The sequence below is a fragment of the Bidens hawaiensis genome, unplaced genomic scaffold, assembly GCF_021521415.1.
Source record: "Bidens hawaiensis isolate Kalapana, Puna unplaced genomic scaffold, B.hawaiensis_p1.1 tig00034230_1, whole genome shotgun sequence".
Lineage (NCBI taxonomy): Eukaryota > Viridiplantae > Streptophyta > Magnoliopsida > Asterales > Asteraceae > Bidens > Bidens hawaiensis.
Window position 1 is genome coordinate 39,984 of NW_027495913.1, and position 27,259 is coordinate 67,242.

The 27,259-nt window shown below is 35.1% G+C and overlaps 2 protein-coding genes and 2 pseudogenes across 3 annotated transcripts; 2 read left to right on the forward strand and 2 right to left on the reverse strand.

The window, feature by feature from the left end:
* Window positions 1-309: 309 nt before the first annotated feature.
* Window positions 310-2,052, reverse strand: LOC143585933 (trehalose-phosphate phosphatase A-like; annotated as a pseudogene).
* A 1,192-nt stretch (window positions 2,053-3,244) lies between these two features.
* Window positions 3,245-6,127, reverse strand: LOC143585934 (uncharacterized). Its single transcript, XM_077067602.1, has 6 exons — window positions 5,980-6,127; window positions 5,826-5,900; window positions 4,546-4,673; window positions 4,065-4,443; window positions 3,834-3,941; window positions 3,245-3,520 (listed from the first exon to the last, which is right to left on the reverse strand). Exons 1-6 carry the CDS (start codon window positions 6,064-6,066, stop codon window positions 3,458-3,460), a joined length of 840 nt encoding a protein of 279 aa, XP_076923717.1. The 5' UTR covers window positions 6,067-6,127; the 3' UTR covers window positions 3,245-3,457.
* A 12,519-nt stretch (window positions 6,128-18,646) lies between these two features.
* On the forward strand, window positions 18,647-20,530 carry LOC143585927 (uncharacterized). Its single transcript, XM_077067597.1, has 3 exons — window positions 18,647-18,950; window positions 18,993-19,610; window positions 19,791-20,530. Exons 1-3 carry the CDS (start codon window positions 18,647-18,649, stop codon window positions 20,528-20,530), a joined length of 1,662 nt encoding a protein of 553 aa, XP_076923712.1.
* Window positions 20,531-23,127: 2,597 nt separating this feature from the next.
* On the forward strand, window positions 23,128-25,995 carry LOC143585930 (threonine synthase 1, chloroplastic-like; annotated as a pseudogene). The gene is made up of 3 exons (XR_013144618.1): window positions 23,128-23,523; window positions 24,710-25,177; window positions 25,271-25,995. The product of XR_013144618.1 is annotated as a threonine synthase 1, chloroplastic-like (transcript).
* The last annotated feature ends 1,264 nt before the right edge of the window (window positions 25,996-27,259 follow it).

The window sequence follows — 27,259 nt, forward strand, 5'->3', positions numbered from 1 at the left end:
CAAGTCTACTTTTAAAGTTTACTAGTTTAGTGTTAGTTTCTGCTCAATTTTCTGCATATAATGACACAAGTGGACCATAAAATCATCTTTCAGTGACACGAAACACACAAAACAGACACAAAACACACAAAACAAAGGTCTCATCTTTCAGTTGTTGCAAAATTTTCGTCTAGTACAAATAATAAGCAAACTCAAGAAGCAAACAAAAAATTAAAACTGTCATGTAAGTTAATAAACTTTGCAAAAAAGTATAATAAAAGAACAAAATTTTCTATATAGAATGAGTCATCAGATCAAAAAACAGGCTTCTTATGCAACGCTATTCGCTAGTAAGTTGATAAACTGCATCACCTGTACGTGCAAACCAAATTTATACATGTATTAATTCATTCGAACATTAATGAGGTTTAAATAATTTATTATGCAAGGCAATAAACAAACCTCTGATGGATCCCTAAGATAATAACATGCACGTGTTTCTTTCGGGGCAGGAGTCACCAAGATCCCATAACCGCGACCACACTCTTGACTTAAATACTGTTTTAACGTTTTTAAATAAGCCGATTTAAAAGGTTGTATGCATTAAAAATATTAGTATAATAATAATTATGTTTACCTTGAATGCATCTTCATCGGTTTTGTCATCCCCTATATATATAGGGAGCACATCATCACGGTTACTTAAGCCTGCAAAACACCGTCACGTGACTCACGTTTAGCTAATATGTTATAAAAATATAAACAATTACTTTTCATGAAAACTGAACTCTTTACAAACCGAGTGATTCAAGTAAGAACTCAACAGCATTCCCCTTGTCCCACTTAAGCACGGGGCGGATCTCTAAAACCTAATGATTATAAAAACAAAACAAAAGTTAAGCAAACTGAATTTGATCAAATTTGTTTGTTGTGAAGTAGACATACCATTCACCCGTGTGTCAGTCGCAATTTTGGATAATTTTTCATAGTGTCTTCAACATATTGTACTATTGTTTTCCAATTCTGTAATTATCAAATAAATAATTAGATACTAAAATCTAGATACGCAAATAATATCGACACGTTACCTTTTCATCCACGTTGCGGTAGTGCACCGAGACACTGAACATGTTGTCTTCAACATTAGCTCCTTCTATGTTCTTCATGATCTCAACAAGTGACTCAAATATCTGTTTCCAAATACGCACGCGCAACAAGTATTATAAAACCGAAAGCTATTGCTACAAAATTTTAAACAAGTTTCAAATACTAACCTTCTTGATCGTTGGTAGAAATTCAGTAGCAGGCTGGTACAAGCTTCCTTGGATTGCTTGATCGGATGAAGACTGGACCGGACCGGATATGTCCATGCCCAGGCTACCAGCATAATATAGTTCTTTTAGTCCTACAAACTTGTATGCCTGAAAAAACATATAACCAGTTAAAACCAATTTTTTTATAAAATTAATGATAAAACTAACAACTATAAAGTATAAAGTACCTTTGCGCGGCTTCTCCCACTAACAATAGCTGTTGGAATGTACTTTGCCACGTTTCTAACAGCGTCACGCATCTGTTTACGGGTAGGTATTAAAAACATTGAACCCGTGTATTAAATGAACTAAACTAGATATTAGATTTATCTCACATCATCTGACATAAAGGCAAGATCAGGATTGTCAACAATCGGGGATAACGTTCCATCGTAGTCTAGAAACAACGCTATCTGCTTTCCCTTGGCGTTAGTCACAATCTGTTCGATGGAAGTAAGCGCAGACGGATACTTAACCTACACAAAAAAAAAGTTAACATATAATTTATTAATTTGTGACAAATATTAAAAACGAACGTGACGAAACGAAATTCGAATACCGTCCAGTCGCGGTAGGCAAGTTCTTTAGCAAACTCAGAGTCATTGTTTTTTATAATATTATTCCTTGGGGAAGAAGATTTCATGGCATCCAACCAGCTAGTAGAACAAGCATCATCAAGTGGTTGGTTAACGGACATGGGTTCGGTTTGTATCGGGACAATGTGATTAACCTTCAAATCCATAATGTTCTCTAGCTGTTGAACAATATAAGAATTTAAGTAGATGGTAATTAACAACTAACAATATAACATAAACAAATAAGAACAACACAAATAATAGAAAAATAGGCGGTACCAATATTATGTAACACAGCTCTTTTGCTTCTTAGATTTAAAAAAACCCTGGACAAGCTCTAACATATATAGGATGAAACAAACGTTTTATATTTAGCATATATATTTATTACCGTATAGATATTGATTTAGAAGGTTGAAAAAGGTAATTATGATTTTAAATACGGTATATTATTTTGTATCTATAATAATATATTGTTCCTTTCAATCTTCACCGATATTGTTCCTGTAAAAATCTATAATATATTAATTAAGTTTATTTATTTATTTAGTACGCATTAAACTAAATTGGGCACTGTCATTAGCTTTTCTATTACTACTAACATTCTTAAGAAAAAAAAAAGCCTTTTTTTGTCGGTTAAAGTTAACTCGGTATCGGGTCAACTTTTTGTTTCATTAACGGGTAATTACAAGTTTTCAGTATCGGGCCAAATTTATCTGGTAACGGTAACAAGTTTAAAAAAAGGTTTTTATTATCTGGTCAATTTTAAACCAGTCACGGGTGTGGTTAAGTTTTTGTTTCATATATGGATTAAAAAATGGTTTTTATTGTTGGCTCACATGTAACCCGGTAACGGGTCAACTTTTTGTTTCATTAACGGGTAAGAAAAGGGTTTTAACTAACAGGTCAAAATTAGCACGCCCTCATGGGTCAAATTTTTTGTTTCATTAACGGTTTAAAAAATGTTTTTTGTATTGATGGGTCACATTTAGCCCGTTAACGGTACCAGCTGTGGCTAAACTTAAACAGGAAGCATACATGTTTGCATTAGAACTTTGCTAACTGTAACTTGATATACATGAAGCATCGTAGAAAACTGATGCGTTAGTAGTGAGTATATGTGCACCGCAACTCCTACATATTGGTGGTGTTGGTTGTAGTGACGAGGAATTTGTGCAAGTGACAAAAGTGGTGGTGTCACCAGCAGCAGTGGCAGGGGTGTTGCTGGAGCTAGTGGTGGCGTTGGCGGTGATAGTGGCAGAGGTAGGTGGTGCTCGCACCTAGTAGATTTCATCAAACAAGATGTAACACATTTAACTCGATTTAGTGAAAAGAAAAGATACTAGACAATAACTGATAAAACGAACAATGAGATGCTATTTGAGATTGAAATTTGTAATTAAACAATCGGAAAACTGGCTACTCTCTTCATTAGTTTATATAAATAACGGTTCCTTACAAAATTTTCGTCTAATAATGTTCAGTACAAAATAAATGATTCAATGGCCCATTCAGCCGGACATGAATGCTTACTTTCAACTTGGGCTGTTAATCTGTGGATCACGGTGTGCAAACACGAAACCTCGATCTTCATCTTTTTGCGACCAATTGTACATACTTCCCATTAACAGCAAATTTAGAGCTTGAATTAATCTGCACAAAAATCATATTTTGGGAGAAAAAATATTAAAAACCAATGCGTTAAATAAAAATAACTATATGTATTGCATATAAAACAAGATTAGAAGGTTATATGCGTTAACAATAGACTTTTGGTTACTTTTTGACTCATTCTGTGCAGTTAATGAAGAAAAATATCCAATATCAGTCAAGGATATTTCAAATATCAGTTATCGCGGTGTGATATCGGTGGCATATCGGTAATTTTAATATCATGCAAAATTTATATATATAGCAATTTAACACTAACAATTCAGTATACTCTCCTACGTAGTTTTGAACTGACCTTATGCTCAAGCGTATCAACGAGTTGGCTTTCATCTATTGTTGATCCAGATTCCCTAATAGTTTTCAAAACTTGTGTTCGTAGTTTTCTCATCTTCAAACTGCCATCCTGATCCGGATTCTATCAAAATACGACAAATACAACTTTTAACTTATACAACAAAAAACAAAAATAATCATATAAAAGAATTAAGAATAACCAATCCCAAAGCACCGCCTTAGTTTTAAGCACACATACCGATTTCAAGACAGCGGTTATTATCTTCTTCCACTTTATTTTCTTCTCAACATCTTCTCCTTTTGATTTCTTTGTTTTCTCTGATTTGGCACTTGAATCATGAACCACTTCACCATTGCCCAAATCACCATTGTTTTCAGCTGCCTCGTGCTTTCTCTTCTTGCTTTCAGGTGATTCCGATTTTAAACCCTCGTTCAATGGCAAATCAGTCTTTTCTACGCTTTCAGGTTTAACTTTGGCATTCGGTGTGGGTCCCTCAGCATCCTTAGGAGGTTGCTTGGATGCATGAAACGCTCTTGCTTTTGCTCGGTGTTTCTTCCCATCGGCATGAGAAAGTAGCGTTTGCTTACTAGTTGCGCTCGTGTTACAAAGACTGTAAGTTTAAAAAAATATATCTAAGTATACAATCTCCAAAATCACAAAATAAAATATCTGTCTGTATAATATATTAAAAAAACAATTGTATTTAGCAAACCTGCAAAACCATGGAGGACGTTCTGATAATCCGACATTTATGTCAACCTCTGGTTTAGGCTTTGAAGCACTGTTGGGTTTTCCAGGTGTCCCATTAGGTTTAGCTTGTCCCTTTGGACCATACTTTTCCTACAAAATAATAAATTAACAAACAAATCACTAAGACTATATCCAACGGGACGATTCTTCCCCTAACCACGATGATGTGGAGCGCAAGGTAGCACCACTCTTCCGACATGCAGCGTTGGGTTCGCTTAAATAAAGTAGTTTGCATGTATGAACTAGGGGTGCAAACGATCCGAACTGCCAGCGAGCTACTTGAGATCGGATTGATAAAAAGCTTGAAACAAGCCTTGCTTTCTCGAGCTCAAGCCCCAAATAAAGCTCGTTTATTTATCGAGCCCGAGCTCGAGCCACGTATAGGAAGCTCGTTTACACTAATGGAGCCTTAACTACCCAAGTGTATTTTTAAGTTTTCGCCTATTTTGGTACGTAACAATCTCACACTGTACATACAAGCTTGATCCAAGCTTTGGCCCGTTTAAGACACTAGACACAGGCCCGGCTCCGAGAACGGTTAAAATTTTTTGGGCCTTAATAAAAAGGGGTATCTTGTTAGGTTTAAACAATTTATTTTTTAAATAAGACTTAATTTATTGGGCCTTATAATTTGGTTGTGTGAAAAAAAAAATTTATATAAAAATAGGGTTAAAATGTCTCAAATGAGATTTGAACCCACAACCTTTTTGTTGAAAATCATACCGACTTGCCACTAAACCAAGCTAATGGTTGTGTAATTAAGTTTAAACATTATATATACATATTGTTTTTCATAAAAATATATAAAAAAAAAAAAAATTTAAATCCGGGGCTATCGGGGTGCCGGCCCTGACTAGACAAACTCGACCCAAGCTTAGGCTTTATTAAAATCTTTTCTCATAATATATAAAATCAATATTAAAACGTTTATAAATTAATCAACAAATGGTAAACAATCCGGGCATGAGCCGCGCCCGAATTTGAAAAAACGCCTCACAATCCAAGCTCAAACTTTTAAAACAAGAGTTCGAAATGAGCTCGAACATAGTAAAGCTTGAGCTCGGCTTGTTTACACCACTAGTGGGAATTATAGGTACGGTATTGGTTGACGGTCTAATTCATATAAGTTATGCAATTTTCAAAACTAATAATCGATGTTTACAATATTCATCATTTTAAACAATTGAATTAAGTTCATAATAACTCTAATAAACACAAATATTAAAAAAATAATATTCGTACCGTTTCCGTGATGCACTGAGTGTGACCTTGAACACTTTGTTGCCCAAACATTTGTCCACAATCGATGCATGATAACTAAACCAACAATTAAACACTAAATTAACAACAAAAAGAAAGATACAATTCAGTTAATATATTATATTTATAATATAACCTTGTTAGCTGAGCAAGATCGGAAATGAGTAGCAAGCTTTGGTTTCTTGAGATTATCACCACAGTCTTCGCATTGAAACCAAACCATGGCTGTCTGCCTGCTCGTTAATCGTTCAAGCAGAAAGTAAGTTGGGGTTCTAGGGTTTTTGGTTGTGTTTATGGGCCTTAAATTAACAAAAGCCTGTTAATAGTTTTTATTAGAAGGCCCAATATCATGTTGATAATTTTGACTTTTACCTCATAAGCCCATACAAGTTTTGTTTACTACAAGGTGTTACAACTTACAAATAGAGAGGCACAAACCGGGTTTTAGGAATTGGTAATTGATATGATCAACAAAAGTTAAAACTGGGATAGGTATGAATCGGCTTCAGGTATAGTCTGGGACTTTGCCAGTTTTCTTGGGTTACGGGTCAGGTTTTGACCGGGTAAAGGTGGAACTGGTTCCGACGGGTCCGGTTCTGGGTACGTATTTAAAGAGAAACCCAATACCAGGTTGTACCTGCAGTTCGGGTCCGAAATAGGGTATTTTGTGCACCTATAGTTAGAAACAATCTTATTTTGGAACCATCATCATCGATAAGGTTTACTGCATCATTTCAATCAAAGATGTCAAAATTTTGTAACGTGTCCCCTACAACATCCCCGATGACTCTTCATACTCGATAAGGTTTACCACAAGGTTTTGAATGACAAATTAGTGGCTCTAATACCATTTGTAACATACAACTTCTCGTACCATCAATATTGTCATATTTACCCATAAGGAGCTCTCGGAATTGTTTTTGTGGTAAGATAGAGGTTTCTCAAGAGGTCACTCGTCATGGTATTACTAGGATTTGAGCATACCTAACTATGAAATTCTTCTTGTTATTCACTACCATTAAGCATAAAAGACGGTTACTAATAACTTTTGTTATTAGTAACAAAAGTTATTCTTGTTAGCGACAAGATATTTCCCTTATCCAAACATGTTATTATAATTTTTTTGATGTGAATGCTTAATACTAATAACTTTTGTTTGTTAACCGTTTTAAAAAGTAGTAAATACAAGGTTATATTCGATTTATTTGTTGGGAACAAGATATACATTTTTATTTAAAACAAAACTGTATTCAAAATTAATTATTATTTGTTATCATCGTAAACAGTTCTTGCACATACTTAGATTGGTATATTTGACGAAATATAATTGTGCGTTTCGCCAATCCATCAATGATGACAAGTAGATGTTTAATCTTTATGTTTATTTATTTGTACTTTTTTGTTTAGTAAATACTTCAACATTTCAATTTTTTTTTTCATTTATATATAAGGCAAGCTTTACGTAATAAAATAATATTGGGCTTCCCATTACCGATTACGAACGTAGACTTCTCTTATAAAGACTTTTAAGAAATTAAAATATTAGCAATATGATAGTTGTTATTCGTCTAAAAAGTATATAAAACTTAATTATAAACCAAAGACAACTAATTCACGTAATATTATTTGTCAACGTCGCTTCCTTTTATTCAAGTTGATTAATATATATTTCAAAACATATACTATTACATAATTACAGGAGAAAATTGATAGAATTACAAATTTGGGAGGAGTTGACATTGATGGTGTGTATATATTGAGCTTCTTATTAGTTTGTACTTCATTCTATTTAATTTTCTTTTTTATTTAACTTTTGGCACCAACACTTTTAATAGTTTACAAATATGTCACAAAATATATTTTTAATTTTAGCCCCTAACATTTTTCCACTTTCAGCTTTGATCTCAAATACTTTTCATCTTTTACAATTTCTTTGTATTTTCGGTCTAAATTTAACGAGTTAACACACTGCAACGCGTGTGTGGTTCATCGTTTTATGTCCAGTTTTCCTGTTTAACGGTCCCATCGCAACACATAGATGTTAACTTGACTTGGTTATTTTTTCTACATATTGCGCTTCGGTCTAATTTTTGTTGTTAACACGACGCAACGAGCGTGTGTGCTTCAACATTTTTTACGTCTACTTTTTGTTCGGTTTTCTTAATGGTTAATGAAAGTTACTCTCCGCTGGTGAGGGGAGGGTGACCGAAAGCAGTGATGGTGGTAAATTCATGCTTTCAAGTTGAATGGATGTGTAAATACTCACCGCAATACGGGGAGTGTTAATACTAGTATAGAATAAAATCGTGAGTTTGATGTCAAACTACTGTAACGTTTTAATTAAACATCCAACTAAATTAACCATGTAAATATATCTACCTCTATGTAATTATAAAAATTGTCATATTGATATCCTTAAGTATTAACTAAGGAGAGCTTGTGTTCTACTCGTCTCGGACTCCATTTTTAAAATTTGAGCTCTTCTTATCGCTAACGTTGCAAACTAAAACTTTGACTCGTTTATTATTTATATTATATATATATATATACCTTCAAATATGTTACTTTACATTTTTAATAGTTGGATTGGAACTAATCAATGAGAAAAGATACAAATAACATGTGTGTATAAGTATTTTTCATTAAATTGTCAAAGGAAAACAAAAACCAAGATTACCGAAAGAAATTATGAATAAATGTATGCAAGCTTTACTTAAATAAGAAATTTAAAACTTATGAAAAAATTAGGTATAAAAAATGATTGAACTTTATGGCCTACACTACATACCAAAATAATGAGCATTCCCTTGAAAGCAATCTTTAATGTCTTATTATTGTAGCATTGTAGGCTTGTAGTAGTAGTAGTACTCGTTCGTTACGGAACCACTTTAATAATCCTTCCTTTGAATACTATTTTGTTCATTTAAATTAAGTTCCTTAAATTAATATTTCTCTCAATTCTCAATATTACATGAATTCTAACTTTCTTGTAGCCGCTTCCTACGGTTTGAGTTGTCACCTGAACCCAGTTCATGCTCAGTGACATGAACCCGCTCAATTTATAGAAAAACAAAGTATAAATTATAACCACCAAAGTTAGAACTTGATTTAAGGCCACAGGATGCTTTACAGGTTTCTGGCAATATAGGATTAAGGGTTTTGTTTTATTAGGATATAAATATTGTTTTGCTTTTATTAAAAAATAAAGAATCAACGAAGCTTCCATCTATTGTTGTAACAACTTAGGCAATAATAGTGCAAATATTTTTTTTTAAAGTCATAATAACGCAAGCTTAAAATGAAAATTAGTGTCAACGGTATGTTGGTAACTTATTTTGTATACTTTATATCTCGCATTATATGGTATATATTGCTCGTTATTTTGTACATATTGCTCGTTATCTGTTCTTTACCATAATGCTATAATGTTGAGAACCACATGAACTCATGAACCACAATATCGACCTCTACTGTGACACCCGGTAATTTCCCAATCCCATAAACCAAGTAATCAACCTAATTATTAGGTGATTGTGAATGTATATGCGCCATGCGCGGATGCGATGCATGTTATGATCAGCGCGGGGCATATGTTATATGCGCCATGCGCGGATGCGATGCATGTTATGATCAGCGCGGGGCATATGTTATATGCGCCATGCGCGGATGCGATGCACGTTATGATCAGCGCGGGGCATATGTTATATGCGCCATGCGCGGATGCGATGCGCGCCATGTTAGGATCAGAGCGCGCATATGTTATATGCGCCACGCGCACAGGTTTTTGTTGTGTTTTCTTGACAACTTATTTTTATGTCGTTTCTGTCTAATGGGTTGCATACCTCTTCAATAATCAAATCATTTGTGCGCGTGCGGAAAGGGAACTAACCTCCCCGCATGGCGGGAACATTGAGAACTAGTTTGTTTGAAGCTCCAAGATGGAATTGACTTCAACATAACTGATCACTATGTTGAAATACCAAGACCTCATGGAGAATCTACAAATGAAACTCAACGTCCCTGAGAAGGTTACGCACCTACCCGCATCAAATAAAAAGGAGTTATGTGCGACACCTGCGGGAAGAATCCCCGCGGGACACATTAAAACTAAACCCTTTACGCATGAACGTCTGCACAGAAACCAACCACCTTTTCGCTTAAATCCAAAAGTTCACCCTGTTAATAAACTCTGAGAACGCTGGTTCCAGCAGAGCCAGATGGACTCGCAGGATTCCTTATAAGGACGCCTGCGCAGTGATACGCGCAGGATTCGCTACAAGGACGCTTGCGCGAAGACCAACTGGAGCCGCCGGACCCACAATGTTCAAAGAAATGGCCTTCACGCAGAAGGCTATACGCGCAAGGCTACACGCACAAAACACTTAAGTCTATTCTTCAGATGTAAGGGGATTACCCCCGCCCAGAAAGAACCAGTTGCGTGTTTCAGAGATTTTTACCTTTTGACTGCACACTGAACAGTACCAGGAAAAGTATACTGTAACACGAAATGTCAGCTGTCAGCCGCACCTACTCTCACCAACCACAGTCCTGCATGTACTGTCAAATCCATCAGAATCTTTATAACCACTCCCTAGGACCATCACCCCCATCCCTAAAATAATAATAATAAACCCCATACCTTGTCATCATTACACCCAATATAAATAAGATTTCAATCCCCTAAATCAAGGGATTGTGTTCCCTTGAATTTGCCTATAAATAAGTAACAATTCTTGAATAAAAATATCACACAAACACACTTCAAACTCCTCTCTTAAACCTGTAATTCTGCACTAACCATCTCCCGAGCATCCGTTTCCAGTTCCGTTTCCATCACTAGACTTCCAATTTCGAGGCTAACATCAGGAAACCCGAATCTCGTTTAATCTCTCTAAACCATCACTTAACAAGAATCACAGGTGAGTCTCACAGCCCCTATTTTCACTGTTTTTAAACTGTTCTCGGGGCGAGGGACACGTGTTTAAATTATGTTTTATCATGGTATATTTACAAGCAATGCAAACGATTATCTGTTCATGGTGTTTATCTTGGTTTTCAATGTGAGTGCGCAAGATTTAGAAAGTGATCACTTCGTCAATGGAACTCTAAGGGTAGGGACTACTGTGTTTGATCAACCCGCTCGTAGGGGTCGCACCTCTTTGCATAGACGAGTGCCTAGTATGGTCACGGGGTAGTACTACTGGCTGCAAAGCCCGCTCGTAGGGGTCGCACCTCTTTGCATGGACGAGCGCCTAGTTTTCCGAGCACAACGTCCGCGCGTAACCCGCGGGACGGTATTATTTTCGCTTGTAGTGGCAGCGCCACGGTTTTCAGAAATGTCCGCGCGAAACCCGCGGGACGGCTTTATCAAACATATGTTTTAATGATGTTATCAGAAATATGTTTCAATATGGTTTTATCAAGGATATGATGCAATACGATTTATCAAGTCACCAAAACTTGTGAACTCACTCAGTTTATACTGATTCAAATGTTTTTACGTGTCTTTCAGGTGATAATTAGTAGCGCAAGGAGTCACACATAGAGCACTTCACGCAGAACATCTATAAAATGGTTTTTGGAAGATTTTAGTTCTATCCCTTCCACACGCGTGGTTGTTCCCGCCGTGTAAGAGGATATGGCGCGGAAATCTTCAACGTTTTTCATATGTGGATGTTTTTCTATGTAATTCTAAACAATGTAATGTATTTTGTACTAGACATTTCATGCGCAATGGAAAATTTATTTGAATGTTTGCAATGACCCGTGCTTGATTATCAATTCCCACTCGCGCGCACCCGGCTGTTTCCGCCGTTTAGGGCCGGGTGTGACATCTACTCACTGCATAAAAGATAACTAAATGTAGCGGGAGAAATTAAAAAGAACGGTTGCCAGGTTTTCGTGTGTATCCCGTTAAAATAAAAGGTACCATTGAATTAAACGGTTCATGCATTTCTCAACATCATTGCTAGTTTTAATTGATTCATTTGACCCCCCCCCCCCCCCCCCCCACCATATTTTACAATACACGTGAAACAATAAAACAATACATTAAGTAATGCAAAATGTATGAGATCGTAAAACCTAATAGAAGAGTGATATTCTGCTATGTTATATACTTCCAACATATAAAACATTCAATAGTTTTTTAAACTTCTAAATATGTTGTCTATCGTATACCAAACCATGAATTATATTGCTTGTATGGTTGAAAAGAAAAACCGGATGAATTGGTTTGACAATTCAATATCGTGTTTGCTTTACCATAAAAAAGAGCACAATTCCAATCATTGAATTGTTGTAATAAACTAATAATTGATCAATCAAGTTGTGTGAATTTAACAATGAAACTAATTGTATGAAAACGAGTTTAAACTTATTACTTTAATATCCTTTCATAGGTGTCATTTGTTGGTCAAATATTTTTGTAAGAACTAGCTCAATAAAAGTTAACTTTAAGTAGATAATCAAATAAACAATTACAGTGCATGCCAAATTTAATGAAACAGAGAAATAAAATATTTATTTGATTATGTAACCGTCTTAACAATCATATTTGAAGTAATATGTTACAGACAAATGTTTATCGATTTGATTAATCATTCATGTATCAGTATAATAATAATAATAATAATAATAATAATAATCAGGGACGTAGCTTTGTTGGGCCAGAGGTGGCCCCGGCCCTCTCCGTTTTTTCGCTCGGTAGTGTAAGTTATCCTTTTTTGGCTGAAATTTTTTATACATAGTGTAAATTTATCTGTTTCTGACCGAAATTTTGAGCCCGCCCCCCTCCGTTTTTTGCTCGGTAGTGTAAATTTATTCTTCTTTTGCCCGAAAATTATTATACATAGTGACAATTTACCCGTTTCCAACTGAAATTTTGAGCCCGGCCTCCGTTTTTTTCGCTCGGCAGTGTAAATTTATCTTTTTTCAGCCGAAAATTTAAATACATGGTTTAAATTCATCCGTTTCCGACCGAAATTTTGAACCCGCCCCCCACTAATGTATGAAATTTTTTTATACATATTGAGTCCGGCTCCCCCGACGTGTATGTCCAAGCTTCGCCACTAATAATAATTATAGTAGTAGTAGGCAGGAAAGTATGATTTCGTACGTGATGACTTGGACTGACAGGTGTCATAAGACCGCTAGTTGTGTATGGTAACTTGGATAAAACAGTATGTATTTACATTGCATGTCATTTTCATTGTTTCGGTTGTGTCACTTCTGGCTTCTTGTTTGGTTAATATTAAATTAAGGCGGATCATTTGTTTGAGAGTTTAAGTTATTGCCACACAAGTGTGGAAAATCTTCCAATATAAAATAATGGATTCTTTTTGTCCGGTTTTGTGGTTTTATTTTCAATGTTTTGCACCAATGAAAACAATATTTTATCAAATTGAAATATTAAAATTTTCATCTTTATTGTGTGAAACACTCTTTTTGAAGAATAACGCTAACAAGAAATATATGACATCCAAAACATGTCGGTATATACAACCATTTTAGGAGTGACGGCTCGTTCATGTCGGAGGTGCTTGATTGACCGACTCCCTCTCTTCTTCTATCACATAACCCACCTAATAGTCCTTGCAGAAGGATCTCCCATACTGGGACGTCCTTCTCCTAAAGCAATCCTGTAATGCACGGCATCACGCGATCTCAGAAACGTCCCACATGTGTTCTATTGAGAATTGAGATGGTCATGTATTTTCTGTTTTTTAAAAAGGTTTATTGTTTATCATCATATAATATAATAGTCGTTTGTTGGTTATTCGACATTGCTATGATTATATGTTGTTATAAATTGATATTTAAGTGAATACAACTATTAGGAAGACATATGTTTTGTTAAGTTTTCGACAAGTTATATATACATACACAAACACGTGCGCGTAAAAGTTGATAACAAATAGAACTTATATGTTTTTATTATTGGTTAATTTTAAGAATGTTAAACACATGTTAGTTAACTTTACTTTTATATTCATTAAGTATGTTTTTTAAAAGTTAAAAGTCTATTTTGTATACTTTAACATGTGAGCAAGTGCATATATTAGACAAACACTATATAACTTTTATATATGTAAAGGCTGCATACTATTTTACTTGTTAGGTGTATAATTGGTTTGATATATCTTAACCCTTCATTCATAGAGGCTTTTAGACTGACATGAAAGAGAGAAATAGACTAAGACGACATGACGAGTAGATGGGTAGAAAAATATTCATGAACAGGCTCGAACAAAGAACATAGATGAAGATGAGAGAATGAGGGCCATCAGCGATTCCTAACTAGCAAATTTTACATAGTAAACTAGTTACATTTTATTTTCCCCACTTGTCAACGTATCATTGGCTCCTTATGTTTCTTTTGAAAGAAAAAAATGAACAAAAAATTCAAAAGATGAGAAAACAAAGACAATTAATTATATGCACCGTCCTCTCCAACATCTTCTCCCACCTAGGGTCGCCATCCCATCACCTTTCTCTTCAAACTTGATGCTTCAAGTTTATAACGTAAAAAGTCTCATCATTAAATGCACGCTATTTGTAATGTTTTACATTTGGATTTGATATTAGTAACGTACTACTTAAAAGTTAAATACTATTTTATTTACATTTACACGACTTGTTTAAACAATTATAAAACCTTTTGGAGGTTTTTCTTTATATCATATCTCTAATTTAAACCAAAACTGAAAATAGTTAATGGTACACTTCTCTAAAGAAGTTGCTTTTTGTGAAATCTTTTTGTTTTTGTCTTTTGGTAGGCTTTGTTTACGTTTTTGTGTTTTTATTTGGGTGTGTCCAAAGAACTATTTTCAGTTAAATCAAGGATAAATTTAATCGAATGTGAAAGACTATAATCGATTTTTATTAGCTAGGTTGTGCTTCATCCTTCAAATCTTCTCAATCATAGCTTGACTCATTAATTTTAAATCCCCAGCTCGAGCTGAAACAGACTCGGCTCAGTTTACTCGTTAAGCAATGCTAACTATATATTTTTTTATATCAACTAAGATTTGTAATTATAATTTCTTTTAAATATACAAATCATAATACATGTTTAAAAGTAGAAGTTAGATGGACATTTTTTTAAAAACCTTTGTTATTCTTTAATGGAAGTTGCTTTTTTACTTTTTAAAATTATTAGTGGAAAACTTGAAACAACTCTATAAAGGTTGTTAAAGATATAGAAAAGATAAGTTGATGTTAATCTTACATCATGCAATTTGCTTTTAGATTGCTAGTTGTTTTCGACAAGGCCACCAAAATAGGCCAATTAAAAACTAAGTATTTTAATTATAGTATTTTCTTTTTCTTTATTAGAGGGTTGTTGCTATTTTTATATATAGAAAATAATAATATTTATTTTTATTAATAGCTATAAGGTTAACATTAATTATCCACCGACTCTCTTGAGAATAAGAAAAATACTTGTAATGTGGTTCACACCAAATTATTAAAGATACAATGTAGGAGAAAAAAAAAGAACTTTATATGATGGCTCCTACTTGATGGAATCAACCTAACAATAACAATAGATATTGAACATGTATAAACAAACAATTAAACAATAATGAAATGTATTGTTAAACTTCTTTAAGAACATACACCATCGATATGTGTAGAACCGATAGCTTACATAACGCTTCACCATCAACTTATCTTTTCATATAGCAAAGCTTCACACTAATTTTTAAGTATTTTAAAATAAACTAATGAGATCAGAATTAATTTCAAGAACATATTCGCCTTATAAATATCATCCAGATTTCGTTTTGTGGTAAAGCAACAAAAAGTGTCACAACAATTCACGATACGATGAAATAGAATTCATTTATGTTCTATTTTAACACAAAACTATATAATTTGGGATCAATGGTCATGGAATTGGATAGTTTTGTAAAGGGGTGTTGTCGTTTTCTTATTGTAAGAGTGTATTTTTCTTGTTAAAAAGTTGGTCAATTTGGAAAGATGCAAAAGGAGATATAGCATTGTGTTTCAATGATTACGACCACGCTCCATTTTCCCTACTTTTTTAATTTTATCTATTTTTTAAAGTATTTCTCTATTCCTTCCTTTTTTTTCAAACTGTTTTACATGATATTTTATTCGTTAGAAGCTTTTAGTTTTTATTTCTTTATAATGAATAACTTTTTATTATTTATTCATAGCAATTTATAATAACAAACAAAAAATCAATTTTAAATACCCATTTATTTATATATTTGGATAATGTATTGTTGTAGAAACAGATAGTGGGCCGCTAAGAATCAACAATTGTTAAGTCTCATTGTAGGAGAGGCCTCCTAGTACAACCAGCCTCCGGGGTAAGAATAAGTTAGACGTTCTTAAGATGCGATAATATATAGTGATATGACGTCCCTAAGGCCATTATTGTAGTGAATAAGGAATGCATCATTGTAACCTTGTTAACCTACCTCCTCTCCGTTCTTGGATACCTACAACTCGCCTTACTGCATGTGTAGGTTTTGTCATGAGACAATTTGCTTGTCCTTTGGTACAGAGCGCTCGTGATCTGGTTTTTATTTCAGCGTCTTTAACTTTGGAGATGTGTTGAACGTTGATCTATATTTTCAAAGTTTTATGCTAACATGGCTTAGAGGGTGAGGAGAAGCAAAGCCACGACCACGTCATCATGTATAGTTCATCATCAATAATGAAATTGTTGGAATGATTTATAATATAACGGTAACTTCTTTTAATAATAATAATAATAATAATAATAATAATAATAATAATAATAATAATAATAATAATAATAATAATAATAATAATAATTTATGTATGAACAACGCGTGAAACAGCTCCAATACCTTAGTGAGTTTTCTAAATATGAGATGTCTAGTTGTCTACCGTCTATACTAATTTTGACGTTCTAGACTTGACTCGTTTCGCAACAACTTGAAGGAGGAAACTCACCAGTATGTCGAAATACCCTTTAGTCAGGTTCTAAAACTGATACTCTAAGGATCTTAAACTTTAAACTATCAACTCAATGTCGTTGGACCAGCAAGCCAATTGCGTTAATAATAATAATAATAATAATAATAATAATAATAATAATAATATTTCCTATTTACAGTTACGTATGTCGGGGTTTAAAGACATCTTTTGACTAGTGACTACCACTTCATTTTGGACCACAGCAAAAAGTAGCTTTGCCGTAAACTTGGGTTTTGCCTTTTTGGTCACGTAAATGACATTTTTCTCCTTAAGATAAGGGAATACTTACAATTTTGCGTATAAAGTGGAAAAATATTCGATCATCTGAGTAACATATAACATAAGATAAAAACTTTTAAGACAGTTCAAAATGTTTATTGGAGTAGCATACCACTAAGTCATGGGTAAAGGATCACAACTAGGACTAGGTTTTGACTCTTTCTATGTTTATTTGATTTAATAGACTTTTATTGGATTTATTACATTTGAGTGTTGATTTGGTTTGGATATGAATGTTATTTATGTTGGTTGTGTTGCAATGTTATTGCTGGTTTCATATCCCGGCAAACCGATAAAGGTTTATTGGGTTGAAGTTTTACAATGAACTAGAATATAATTATATAATGATCAAATTCGTCATTTGGATTATGCTGACTACATGCTCCTCGTAGGCGTAGAGTCTGTTTTACCTTGCTAATATATAAGATAATTAGGTTTTTGTATTGTTTTGATGCAAGTCATGATGCCCTACCTAACTAGTATGCATCTATTTGTGAGGCGCGCCTCGATGCCACTTTGTCATGATGGTCTATGATAAAAGGCATGGTGTTACCTCATCTTATAACCAGTCTCTATTAGAATTGCGAGTACCTAATGTACGTTTTCAATATCCTTATAAGGTTTTTTATTTTATGCATAACTTGTTATATAAGACAACTTCTTGTGTTTATGTTGCATCTAACGTTATAGCTACAAAGAAAACTATATAAAACCAAGCAAGGGAAATTAAAAAGAAATAAAAGTTTTAAATTGACTAAAGATCTTAATAATCATGTTTTAAACATAATAGGAAATAGATAATCTATAAGTTGGTGGCAATTTTTCGGACTTAATGTGAGACTAAGCACTTACATGATATGAGGTTTTATGTTTTTGTCCCAAGAGAACATGTAACAATTTGTACGTGGATGAGGTTAACAAGGTGGAACAGGTTGGTTAGATGGAGTTCTCACAAGTTTTCTCTTGATTGTTTCCTATATATACACATGGTATAGCGATTCTCTAGATTAAAACTGGACTCGTCTTGTGAGTTTTCTTTAATATATGTAGACTAAACTTAAGATGAAAGAAATGATTTCACATCATCGTCCTAATGGTTTGCTTCATCATCAAGCACCAAAACTTATGATAAAACCAACACTTTGATGTGAGTATATATAATATGATAATATAAATATATCTAAACTCAATCCAAGGGGTAGATTTGTGACAAACAGTAATATTATATTGGTTAAAAAAATATATACCATTTACGCTAATGTGTTTCATGCTATGTACGTAACACTTCAAGGTTAATTAAACAATTATATTTTGCCACAATTATTACAACAAAGTTACAAATTATCTGAAAATGATGGATACAAGACACAAGTAAATGCCATTTGAAATTGCCATGTGTTATTGCTTCAAACATATAATATTGAATGATTATATGTTTTCAAATTCTCTTTATTTAATATTATCCCACCAATATATATCTCCTTTGTCCCTCCCAACTTTTATTATATACCAAACTTTAAACAAAAAGCCTTCTCCAACTCATACCCATGGATCAAGATCCAGACTCACCACCCACCTTCTGGTTCCAACCACCACCTGCCACCAATCGCCGCCGTACGCCACCCGTTGACCCGGTGGTTCTCATAATCCTCATCCCAATCCTTGCATTGATATTATTATTTTTCATCCTCCCACCATTTTTAGCTCATACTTCACATATTCTAAAACCGGGTTCTGTTAAGTCTACATGGGATTCTCTTAATATTTTCCTAGTACTTTTCGCAATTCTTTGCGGTGTGCTAGCTCGTCAGAATGACGAGACAGCACAGAGCAGTAGCAAAAGTAGTAGCAGTAACAGTAATAATAACAGTGTTAACACGTCTCCCCAGTGAGGCCAGTTTTCAGATCAGAAAGGGTTTTCGACCGGATTAAGAAGAAATAGCAGCTCGTACCCGAATTTAAGGCACGAATCGGTTTGGGAGAATGCCGAGAATCATCGGAATCGTTATTTTGATGATTTTAACGTCGATTTGTATTCGTCGCCCGCTCCTCGGTATTATGATAACCGTAGACCCGGTGACCTTCAGCGGCGATCAAGGCCGCGTGAGGCGGATCAGGTTGAAATATTCGATGAGAAGGAGATTGTTGTGGATACAGTCGCAACTCCTCCTCCTCCACCTCCGCCTCCACCTCCTACGGCTTCGTTCAGAAGCGTAGGGAAGAATGTAAAGGTCGACGTGCAATTGAAGGCGGAGGAGATTCGTCGACCTTTACATTCTGAAGCGTTGGATCAATCGAGATCCTATCCTTCACCTCCGCCTCCGCCACCACCTCAGTCGGCGGCGTCGGAGGTGAGGATGCGCAGATCGCGCAACAAACATAAGAAGCTTGAGCGGAAAGTTAGTGACGCGACTAAGGAAATAGCGTCCGCAATATCTTCATTATATAATCATAGAAAAAGGAAGAACAAACGGAAGTTAAGCAACAATATTAATATAAATAATAATTCCGGTAGTTCCGATACGTCTCCGCCTTCAGTACATTCCATACAATCGGAATTCGAACGAGAACAAACACCAACACCAACACCTCCTCCTCCACCACCGCCTCCACCTCCGCCTCATTCAATGTTTCAAAATTTGTTTAAAAAAGGCAGTAAACATAGACGGATACACTCCGTCCATGCGACAGGTACAGTTCCACCGCCTCCTCCTCCGCCCCCGCCTCCAAGTTCAATTTTCAACAATATATTCAAAGTAGGCAAAAGTAAGCGGTTTAATTCGCCTACAACACCTCCACCTCCACCTCCACCTCCCCAGCCTCCGTCTTCAATAATAAAGACGGAGGCCATAAATGCAACAAAAAGTAAACGTTTTAATAAAATTTCCACTACTTTCTCTAAAGTGCCACCTCCACCTCCACCACCACCAATGACTCCACCGAGACACACCGTTTCGGTCAAATCAAAACGGATATCTAAAAAAAGTCAACCTCAACCGGAGCCCCAGAACCACCATTCCACGAGCAAACGTAAACCACCTCTACCGACGAAAACAAGCAGTTACTATGACCGAGACGAATTTCTGCCGAGTGGTTCACAATCCCCGTTGATTCCAATGCCACCTCCGCCGCCACCATTTAAGATGTCAGCGATGAAATTTGAGCTTCGTGGTGATTTTGTTAGGATACGGAGCAGTCACAGCTCCGTGTGCAGTTCACCAGACCGTGATGACATTGAATTCTCTTCAACAGTCACGAACAGTGGAAACTCAGCTTTCCACTCAGCTGGGCCCAGTTCTGTTTCAGGAACACGGCCCAGTTTTTTTCCCAGCCCTGACGTGAACGCCAAGGCTGAGAGTTTTATAACTAGGCTTAAAGATGAATGGAGAATGGATCAAAAGAAAAACTATGGTAAAGAGAAAATGGGCTAAAGCCCATACCCGAAAGGTAGCCATAGGCCCATATATCTAATAAAATATGAGATTGTACATTGGGCCTCCTTTGATGATTTGGTATCATATTACATACGATACAAGACTAGGATCGGTTAGTAGAGGTTTGGTTTGAAGGGTATTAAGGTAATTTATGCGATAGGTACCCCTTCACAAGGTATGAGGTTTGAAGAACACTTTTGGCTATACTTTTTTTTTGACTTGATGAGTAGAATAAAAACTTATTGTTGGTTGTAAAGTGGGAATGACATGGATAGTATTGACATGATTAAAAAGAGCTCAATCAAGATGTGATGTTTTTGTTTTTTTGATTGACATAAAGTTTATATACTAAAGTTATAAAAGGATTCTTGTTTGGAGTATAATGTGGTGTTGTTCCTAACTTCCCATACTTTTTGTTCTCCATATAATGTAAATTCCGCGTTTTTATAAGAAAACCTGTTAGAAGCATTAATCTTGTATGGGTGGAGGGATAAGGAGGTCTATTCCGTGGTATTTTAATCTTAGCTATGTGGAGAATTTGGAAATGTGGAAGCCAAAAATGAATAGAGGTTCGAAGATAAAGAGATAAGGATTGACCACATTCTGTGTGATATCAAAGCCTTGGGCTATTTATAGCTCGAGAATAGATCGAATTTAAAGTCGCTAGAATGGTATAAATGATGTAATTTTGATTTGTTGGGGGTGTTTGTTGTCATAAAGTTAACTTTTGGGAAATAAAATTAACCTTGTTTGATCTTGGGTTGAGATAATGACAATTTTTTTAAATAAATTAAAATTAGTGGTTTTAACAAACTTCCTAAAAGCTTGAATTTCACTTTCTCGTGTCTAAAACTAACTTCTAAATCACAATTCACATCCTTTTTGTGTATTGACGACCCCAACAGGAAATCCAGAGAAAGAAGAACATTTTGTGTGTCGATTACACCGTGTTGCATACATAGGCGGTAGCTCGATTACACTTGTTTCATGTATCATGTATGTAGCTCATCATATAAAATATGGTAAGGCCTTGTTGGAAAGATCCCTTTTATTTTCTTGTTAGTCATTTATTCACTTATTGTTATTATTTGTGTCATTTAGAAGTGAAGCATTATAATGCTATGGCCCTCTCCAACCTACCATGCCTTTAAAGTGGTCATTTCTTATGTTCACTTTGTTGACAATTTATATGATCACAAGCATTCAAAACACTTCATGATATTATTACAGAAAGTTCATATTTCATCATCATAACAAAAATATCTTACTGGTGATAATTTAAGCTATAGGATGTTTGGAGTTACAAAATAATTATTTATTTTAATGCAATGGTGGAATAAGAGCCTTTTTAAATTTTAACTTTTGACTCATAAGTCATAATGTAACTTTTTTTATTTCCATTAGTTTTAAAATGTGATATTATGAGAAAGTAACAACATTAAATATAGAGTAGGCCGATGAATTTAGCTCACACGGGCCTGTGTTGCTTTGTTCTCATGGGCCTTCATGGATTGAATTAAGTTTTTTCATAACTTGACGGGCTGATTTCAGTAGAAGCCCAGGCCCTCCTAAAGTAGACATAAATCCCCGAACCGAACCATAACCGAAAATCAAACTATTAATGAAAAAAATTAACCGACGTTAACCATAACCAAACAGAACCAATAGTTATGGTTAAGTGAATATGATTAAGCAATCATTCAGTTATGATTACTATTAATGTGTTTTCGTTAATCAAACTGAACCTTGTATGTGTGTTTTTCTAAAGTTATCACTTAATCTTCAGTTGCGAACATTTAATTTTTTATTGCAATTGTATATAATATAGTTTGAAACATCATAAGTCATAACTAACTCTGATTTGATATATTTCAGCATCAAAGTTTCATAATTGAACATAAAACACCGTAACCGAACGGTTTTTCACTTCAACAAAGAAAAATTAACTAGACATTTAACCAAACTTAACTGAATTCGGCCAATAACCGACAGTTAACCGACCTATGATTAACTGACCATCTGATTATGGTTATGCTTAAATAATTTTTCATAACCGAAGCTCGGTTACAATTACGGTTAAGCTTCCATATAATAACCAAACTAAAACACTTTGCACACCCAAGTTGTAACACAAATACAGTAACAAACCGACTCGTTAATTAATTACAAGAAAAATAACGATAGAATCTGTGCAATAATATCAGAAATAAATAATGTTAAGTAACATTATGCGTTTTTTTTTTAAATTCCAGAATAATAAAAAGGAATATTTCTAGCACAATCTTCACCAAAATAAATGGACGTTATTAATTCCTTGTGTTACATGTGTATTATAACTACTACTATTATTATTGTTATTATTATTATCTTTTTTCTTTTATAGAAGATCGAATTAAATAAATGGACCTTATTAAGTCCTTGTGTTACATTTGTATAATTTAAAACCATTATTATTGTTATTCCACTATCTTTTTTCTTTTATAAAAGATCAAATTATTCTATAACTCTAATTTATAATATCTGGTTTTTAAGATAAATAATAAATAAATTGAGTATCCACCACCACTTCATCATCCTTTCTCAAACACAAAAAACACAAACACAAAAACATGTCTTGTTCTCCGACAACCACCTTCTTCCCATCAAACCACCGTCAACCACCACCATCACTTGCACTAGTGTCACCACCTCAAACAACCGCATAACTATCCCTCCTTTGCTTCCATTCTCCGCTAAGTACGTCCCATTCATCACGGTCACCGACGAATCCTACTCACTAGACGAAATCATCTATCGGAGTCGGTCTGGTGGGCTGTTGGACGTTCAACATGATATGGACGCTTTAAAGCAATTCGATGGAAAATACTGGCGCTCGTTGTTTGACTCGCGGGTTGGACGGACCGCATGGCCGTATGGCTCGGGCGTGTGGTCGAAAAAGGAGTGGGTGTTGCCGGATATCGACAACGACGATATTATAAGCTGTTTCGAAGGTAGTTAAACTCTTAAGTGTGTGTAAATATTCGTGTAATGCTGTAAAAAATGTTTTACAACACAGTGAGTTAAAACTGTTAGCCAGTATTTTAGTTTGGGCTAACTCTTCGATGATGAGATGATATTTTATTTATTAACTTGAGCTCATAACTTGGCTTTTAAGGATTAAATTACTTGGTAAACAAGTCGAGTCAATAATTTAGACAACGATGATTTTATTTATCTATTAGATCACATGTGAGGCTGTAATGGGGCGTTTCTCACCTTTCAAAACTACCTCAAAACGCCTGAACCGTGGCGTTTTGCAGCATTTTGACTTTCAAAAACTCTCATAACGTTTTGTGCACAACGCTGGATGAAGAAAATGGTGGGACTAAAAAGAGAAACCAGCCAATGAATATAAGAGGCTGGGGTGTTTTGACGTTTTCCACTACGAATGGTCTTACTTATTTAGTTTTGCTTTTACTATTTAGAATTTGATTAAGTTTGATTATTATTATTATAGTCTAATTAAGTTTTCAAGTTTTGATTAGTATATATACCTGAGTTTGTGGTTTATATTAGTGTATTGTAAATAAACTATAGTTTTCGTTCCTGCGGTTTGTCCAAATTTATGGTTTTAATCTAATAGTTTTTAATTTGCGATTTTCGTCCTTGTGGTTTCAATTGACTTGCAATTAAACCCGAATTCACTAACCCCATTAAGTTTGATCATTAACCCATCAGCGTGCCCCTCACGTCAAGGGCATTTTTGTCTTTTTCCTCCCAAAATAAACCCCAATCCTAATTTTCAAGCCTCCTCACGTGAGGGGCTGTGTTGTATTTGGAGAGAAAAAAGGACAAATTTGCCCCTCACGTGAGGGGTACACTGATGGGTTTAACAATAAACTTAACGAGGTTAGTAAAATCGGGTTTAATTGCAAGTAAAATGAAACCACATGGACAAAAATCGCAAAATTAAAACTACTGGACTAAAATCGCATATTTGGACAAACCATAGGGACGAAAACCGCAGTTTACTCTTTTCAAACTAAATAAAAATTAGAGAGATCGAACTTATGATTTAAAATTAATTTTTGGTGTTTATTGAATCTGGTATCCAATATTTCAAATACTTAACCAGTTAACACGTATTTATGTAATGCTACATTTAACATTTGACTAATTACATTGTGTCTAATACAGGTAACTCCAACCTGTTCTGGGCGGAGCGATACGGGAAACATAATCTCGGAATGAACGATTTATGGGTGAAACATTGCGGTATAAGCCACACCGGCAGCTTCAAGGACTTAGGAATGACTGTTTTAGTCAGCCAAGTCAACCGTCTCCGTAAAATGAACAACCCGTTGGTCGGTGTCTGTTGCGCGTCAACTGGACACTTCAGCGGCTCTCTCCGCTTATTGCGCAGCCGCGGGAATCCCATCGATAGTATTTTTACCCGTGAACAAGATCTCTATGGCGCAATTGGTTCAACCGATAGCCAACGGAGCATTTGTAATAAGCATGGATACCGATTTCGATGGTTGCATGAAGCTTATTAGGGAAATTACGTCGGAATTACCGATTTATCTTGCGAATTCGTTAAATAGTTTGCGGTTAGAAGGCCAGAAAACGGCTGCGATTGAGATTTTGCAACAGTTTGACTGGCAGGTACTTTTTATTATTTTTTTAACGGCAAATTATTACATGTTCAGTGTTGGACTAAAAAGTAAAAAGTAAAAACCTTTTTGATACAATTGTCAGGTACCTGACTGGGTAATTATTCCTGGCGGAAATCTAGGTAACATTTACGCGTTTTACAAAGGTTTTAAAATGTGCGAAGAATTAGGACTAGTCGATCGAATTCCACGCCTCGTGTGCGCTCAATCCGCAAATGCGAACCCGCTTTACTTATACTACAAATCTGGTTGGGACAACTTTACTCCAGTGAAAGCGACGACAACGTTCGCCTCCGCTATTCAAATTGGTGATCCGGTTTCGATAGATAGAGCGGTGTATGCATTGAAAAACGCGGGTGGAATAGTTGAGGAGGAGTTGATGGATGAAATGGCGGCCGCGGATGGGACGGTTATGTTTGTGTGTCCGCACACTGGGGTGGCGCTTGTGGCGTTAAGGAAACTTCGCGAGAAAGGGGTGATTGCGGAAACGGATAGGACGGTTGTGGTAAGTACCGCGCACGGGTTGAAGTTTACGCAAGCGAAAATCGATTATCATTCGAAGGATATTGAAGGAATGAGTTGTAGGTTTGCGAACCCGCCGGTGGAGGTTAAGGCGGATTATGGAGCTGTTATGGATGTGCTTAAGAAATATCTTAGCAAGGTTTCATAGTGGTTAATGAGGTGATTAGATGTGACACAAGTTGTACAAAAGAAAATAAACAAATGGATGTGAAGTTGTGTTTTTGATTTTATGTAAAGCTTGGTAAACCTTATTTTTTGTTTTATTTTGAAGGCATCAACTTACCATAATGAATTATTAGTGTTTTTTTTAATAGCAATGTTACTTTTGTTACCAGGTAGGAATCGTTTTACTAGTCACCAGGGTCATCTCCGAGAATCCCTCAAATTAAGTTTTGAGGCTCGGGACGAACATAAAAATGGGTCACACATTGAACCAATAAAGCTTTAGCTTCACTTATCGAACTGAACAATAATATATATTTCATTCACATAATAGTTATTATTATATATAAGTTTAAATAAAACTAGTTATAAATATATAAGCAAACCATTGTATAAGTAAGCAAAAATGAGTAAGGTTTGCGCTTGAAAACTAATCATCATGCAAGCTCAAGTTTGTAATACACTTCGAAGCAAGTCAGATTCGAACTCTTAGTTAAAGCAGTCGAGCTAGGCTTGACTCATTTACATACACTTATGACTTATCACATAGTCTTTGTTATTATTTTTTGTCAAAAGGGGAAATATAAGATGTTTTGTCCATTAAAGGTATACTTTTCACTTGGAGGGTATACAAGGTTTATCTATCCAAGATTCGTTCGGACAAATACTGTAGGGGACGTTTTTCCGACAACCACTCACTGCAATTTTAATACGGATAATGATATATCTATATAACTTTTTAGTTGTACTGATGTTACTTGGAGTTTATCATTTTCCATTATTTGTACGTGAAACCTAACCCATCTTATGGTTATGACATATAAAGTAGTTAAACGAGTCGTATCCATGTCTGATATTTGTGGTAAGCGCGTCGTTTCTAACATGTTAATTATTAAACTTGTTTGATTAATTGCCGATGGGCTGTTAACTGTCTAACAAGTAACAGCCTATCAGCAATTAATCATCAACAGCCCAGTGCAGCAATCTTTATGTGGTAGCTCAGTATATCAACCCATTAGTAACACACTAATCAACAATATCATCAACAGCCCACATGACCCAACTTCAGCAGCCCATTAGCAGCAAAGTAGCCACTGGCAGTCGGCAGTTGGCACTACGAGCAACAAGCAGTCATTAGCCCATTAAGAAACTTACAATTAAGTCATTTAAATACCTTTAGTTAGAACATAGTGATAGTATTAAATTTATGGCAATCAAATTGCTATGTATTTGACCAAGGTTTTCATAACCGGTCCCGAAAGCGAATCGGACATCAAATTGGTTAACCATTTTAAACCGCTACGAGCAATCAAAACAAACTAAAGAACCGGATGACGTCATAGTTTACTTAGAATATTAAAATACTACATTAAATTAAAAGTTCAATAAA

Bases quoted from the DNA above. Each gene is read 5' to 3' on its own strand.
- LOC143585934 (XM_077067602.1), bottom strand. From the start codon at position 6,066: ATGGTTTGGTTTCAATGCGAAGACTGTGGTGATAATCTCAAGAAACCA. The intron at 5,901-5,979 runs GTTATATTATAA...TTGTTGGTTTAG, and splicing joins GATCTTGCTCAGCTAACAAG to TTATCATGCATCGATTGTGG. The intron at 3,521-3,833 runs GTCAGTTCAAAA...ATTTTTGTGCAG, and splicing joins TTGATACGCTTGAGCATAAG to ATTAATTCAAGCTCTAAATT.
- LOC143585927 (XM_077067597.1), top strand. From the start codon at position 18,647: ATGGATCAAGATCCAGACTCACCACCCACCTTCTGGTTCCAACCACCA. The intron at 18,951-18,992 runs GTAACAGTAATA...CTCCCCAGTGAG, and splicing joins CAGTAGCAAAAGTAGTAGCA to GCCAGTTTTCAGATCAGAAA. The intron at 19,611-19,790 runs GTAGTTCCGATA...TCCATGCGACAG, and splicing joins TAATATAAATAATAATTCCG to GTACAGTTCCACCGCCTCCT.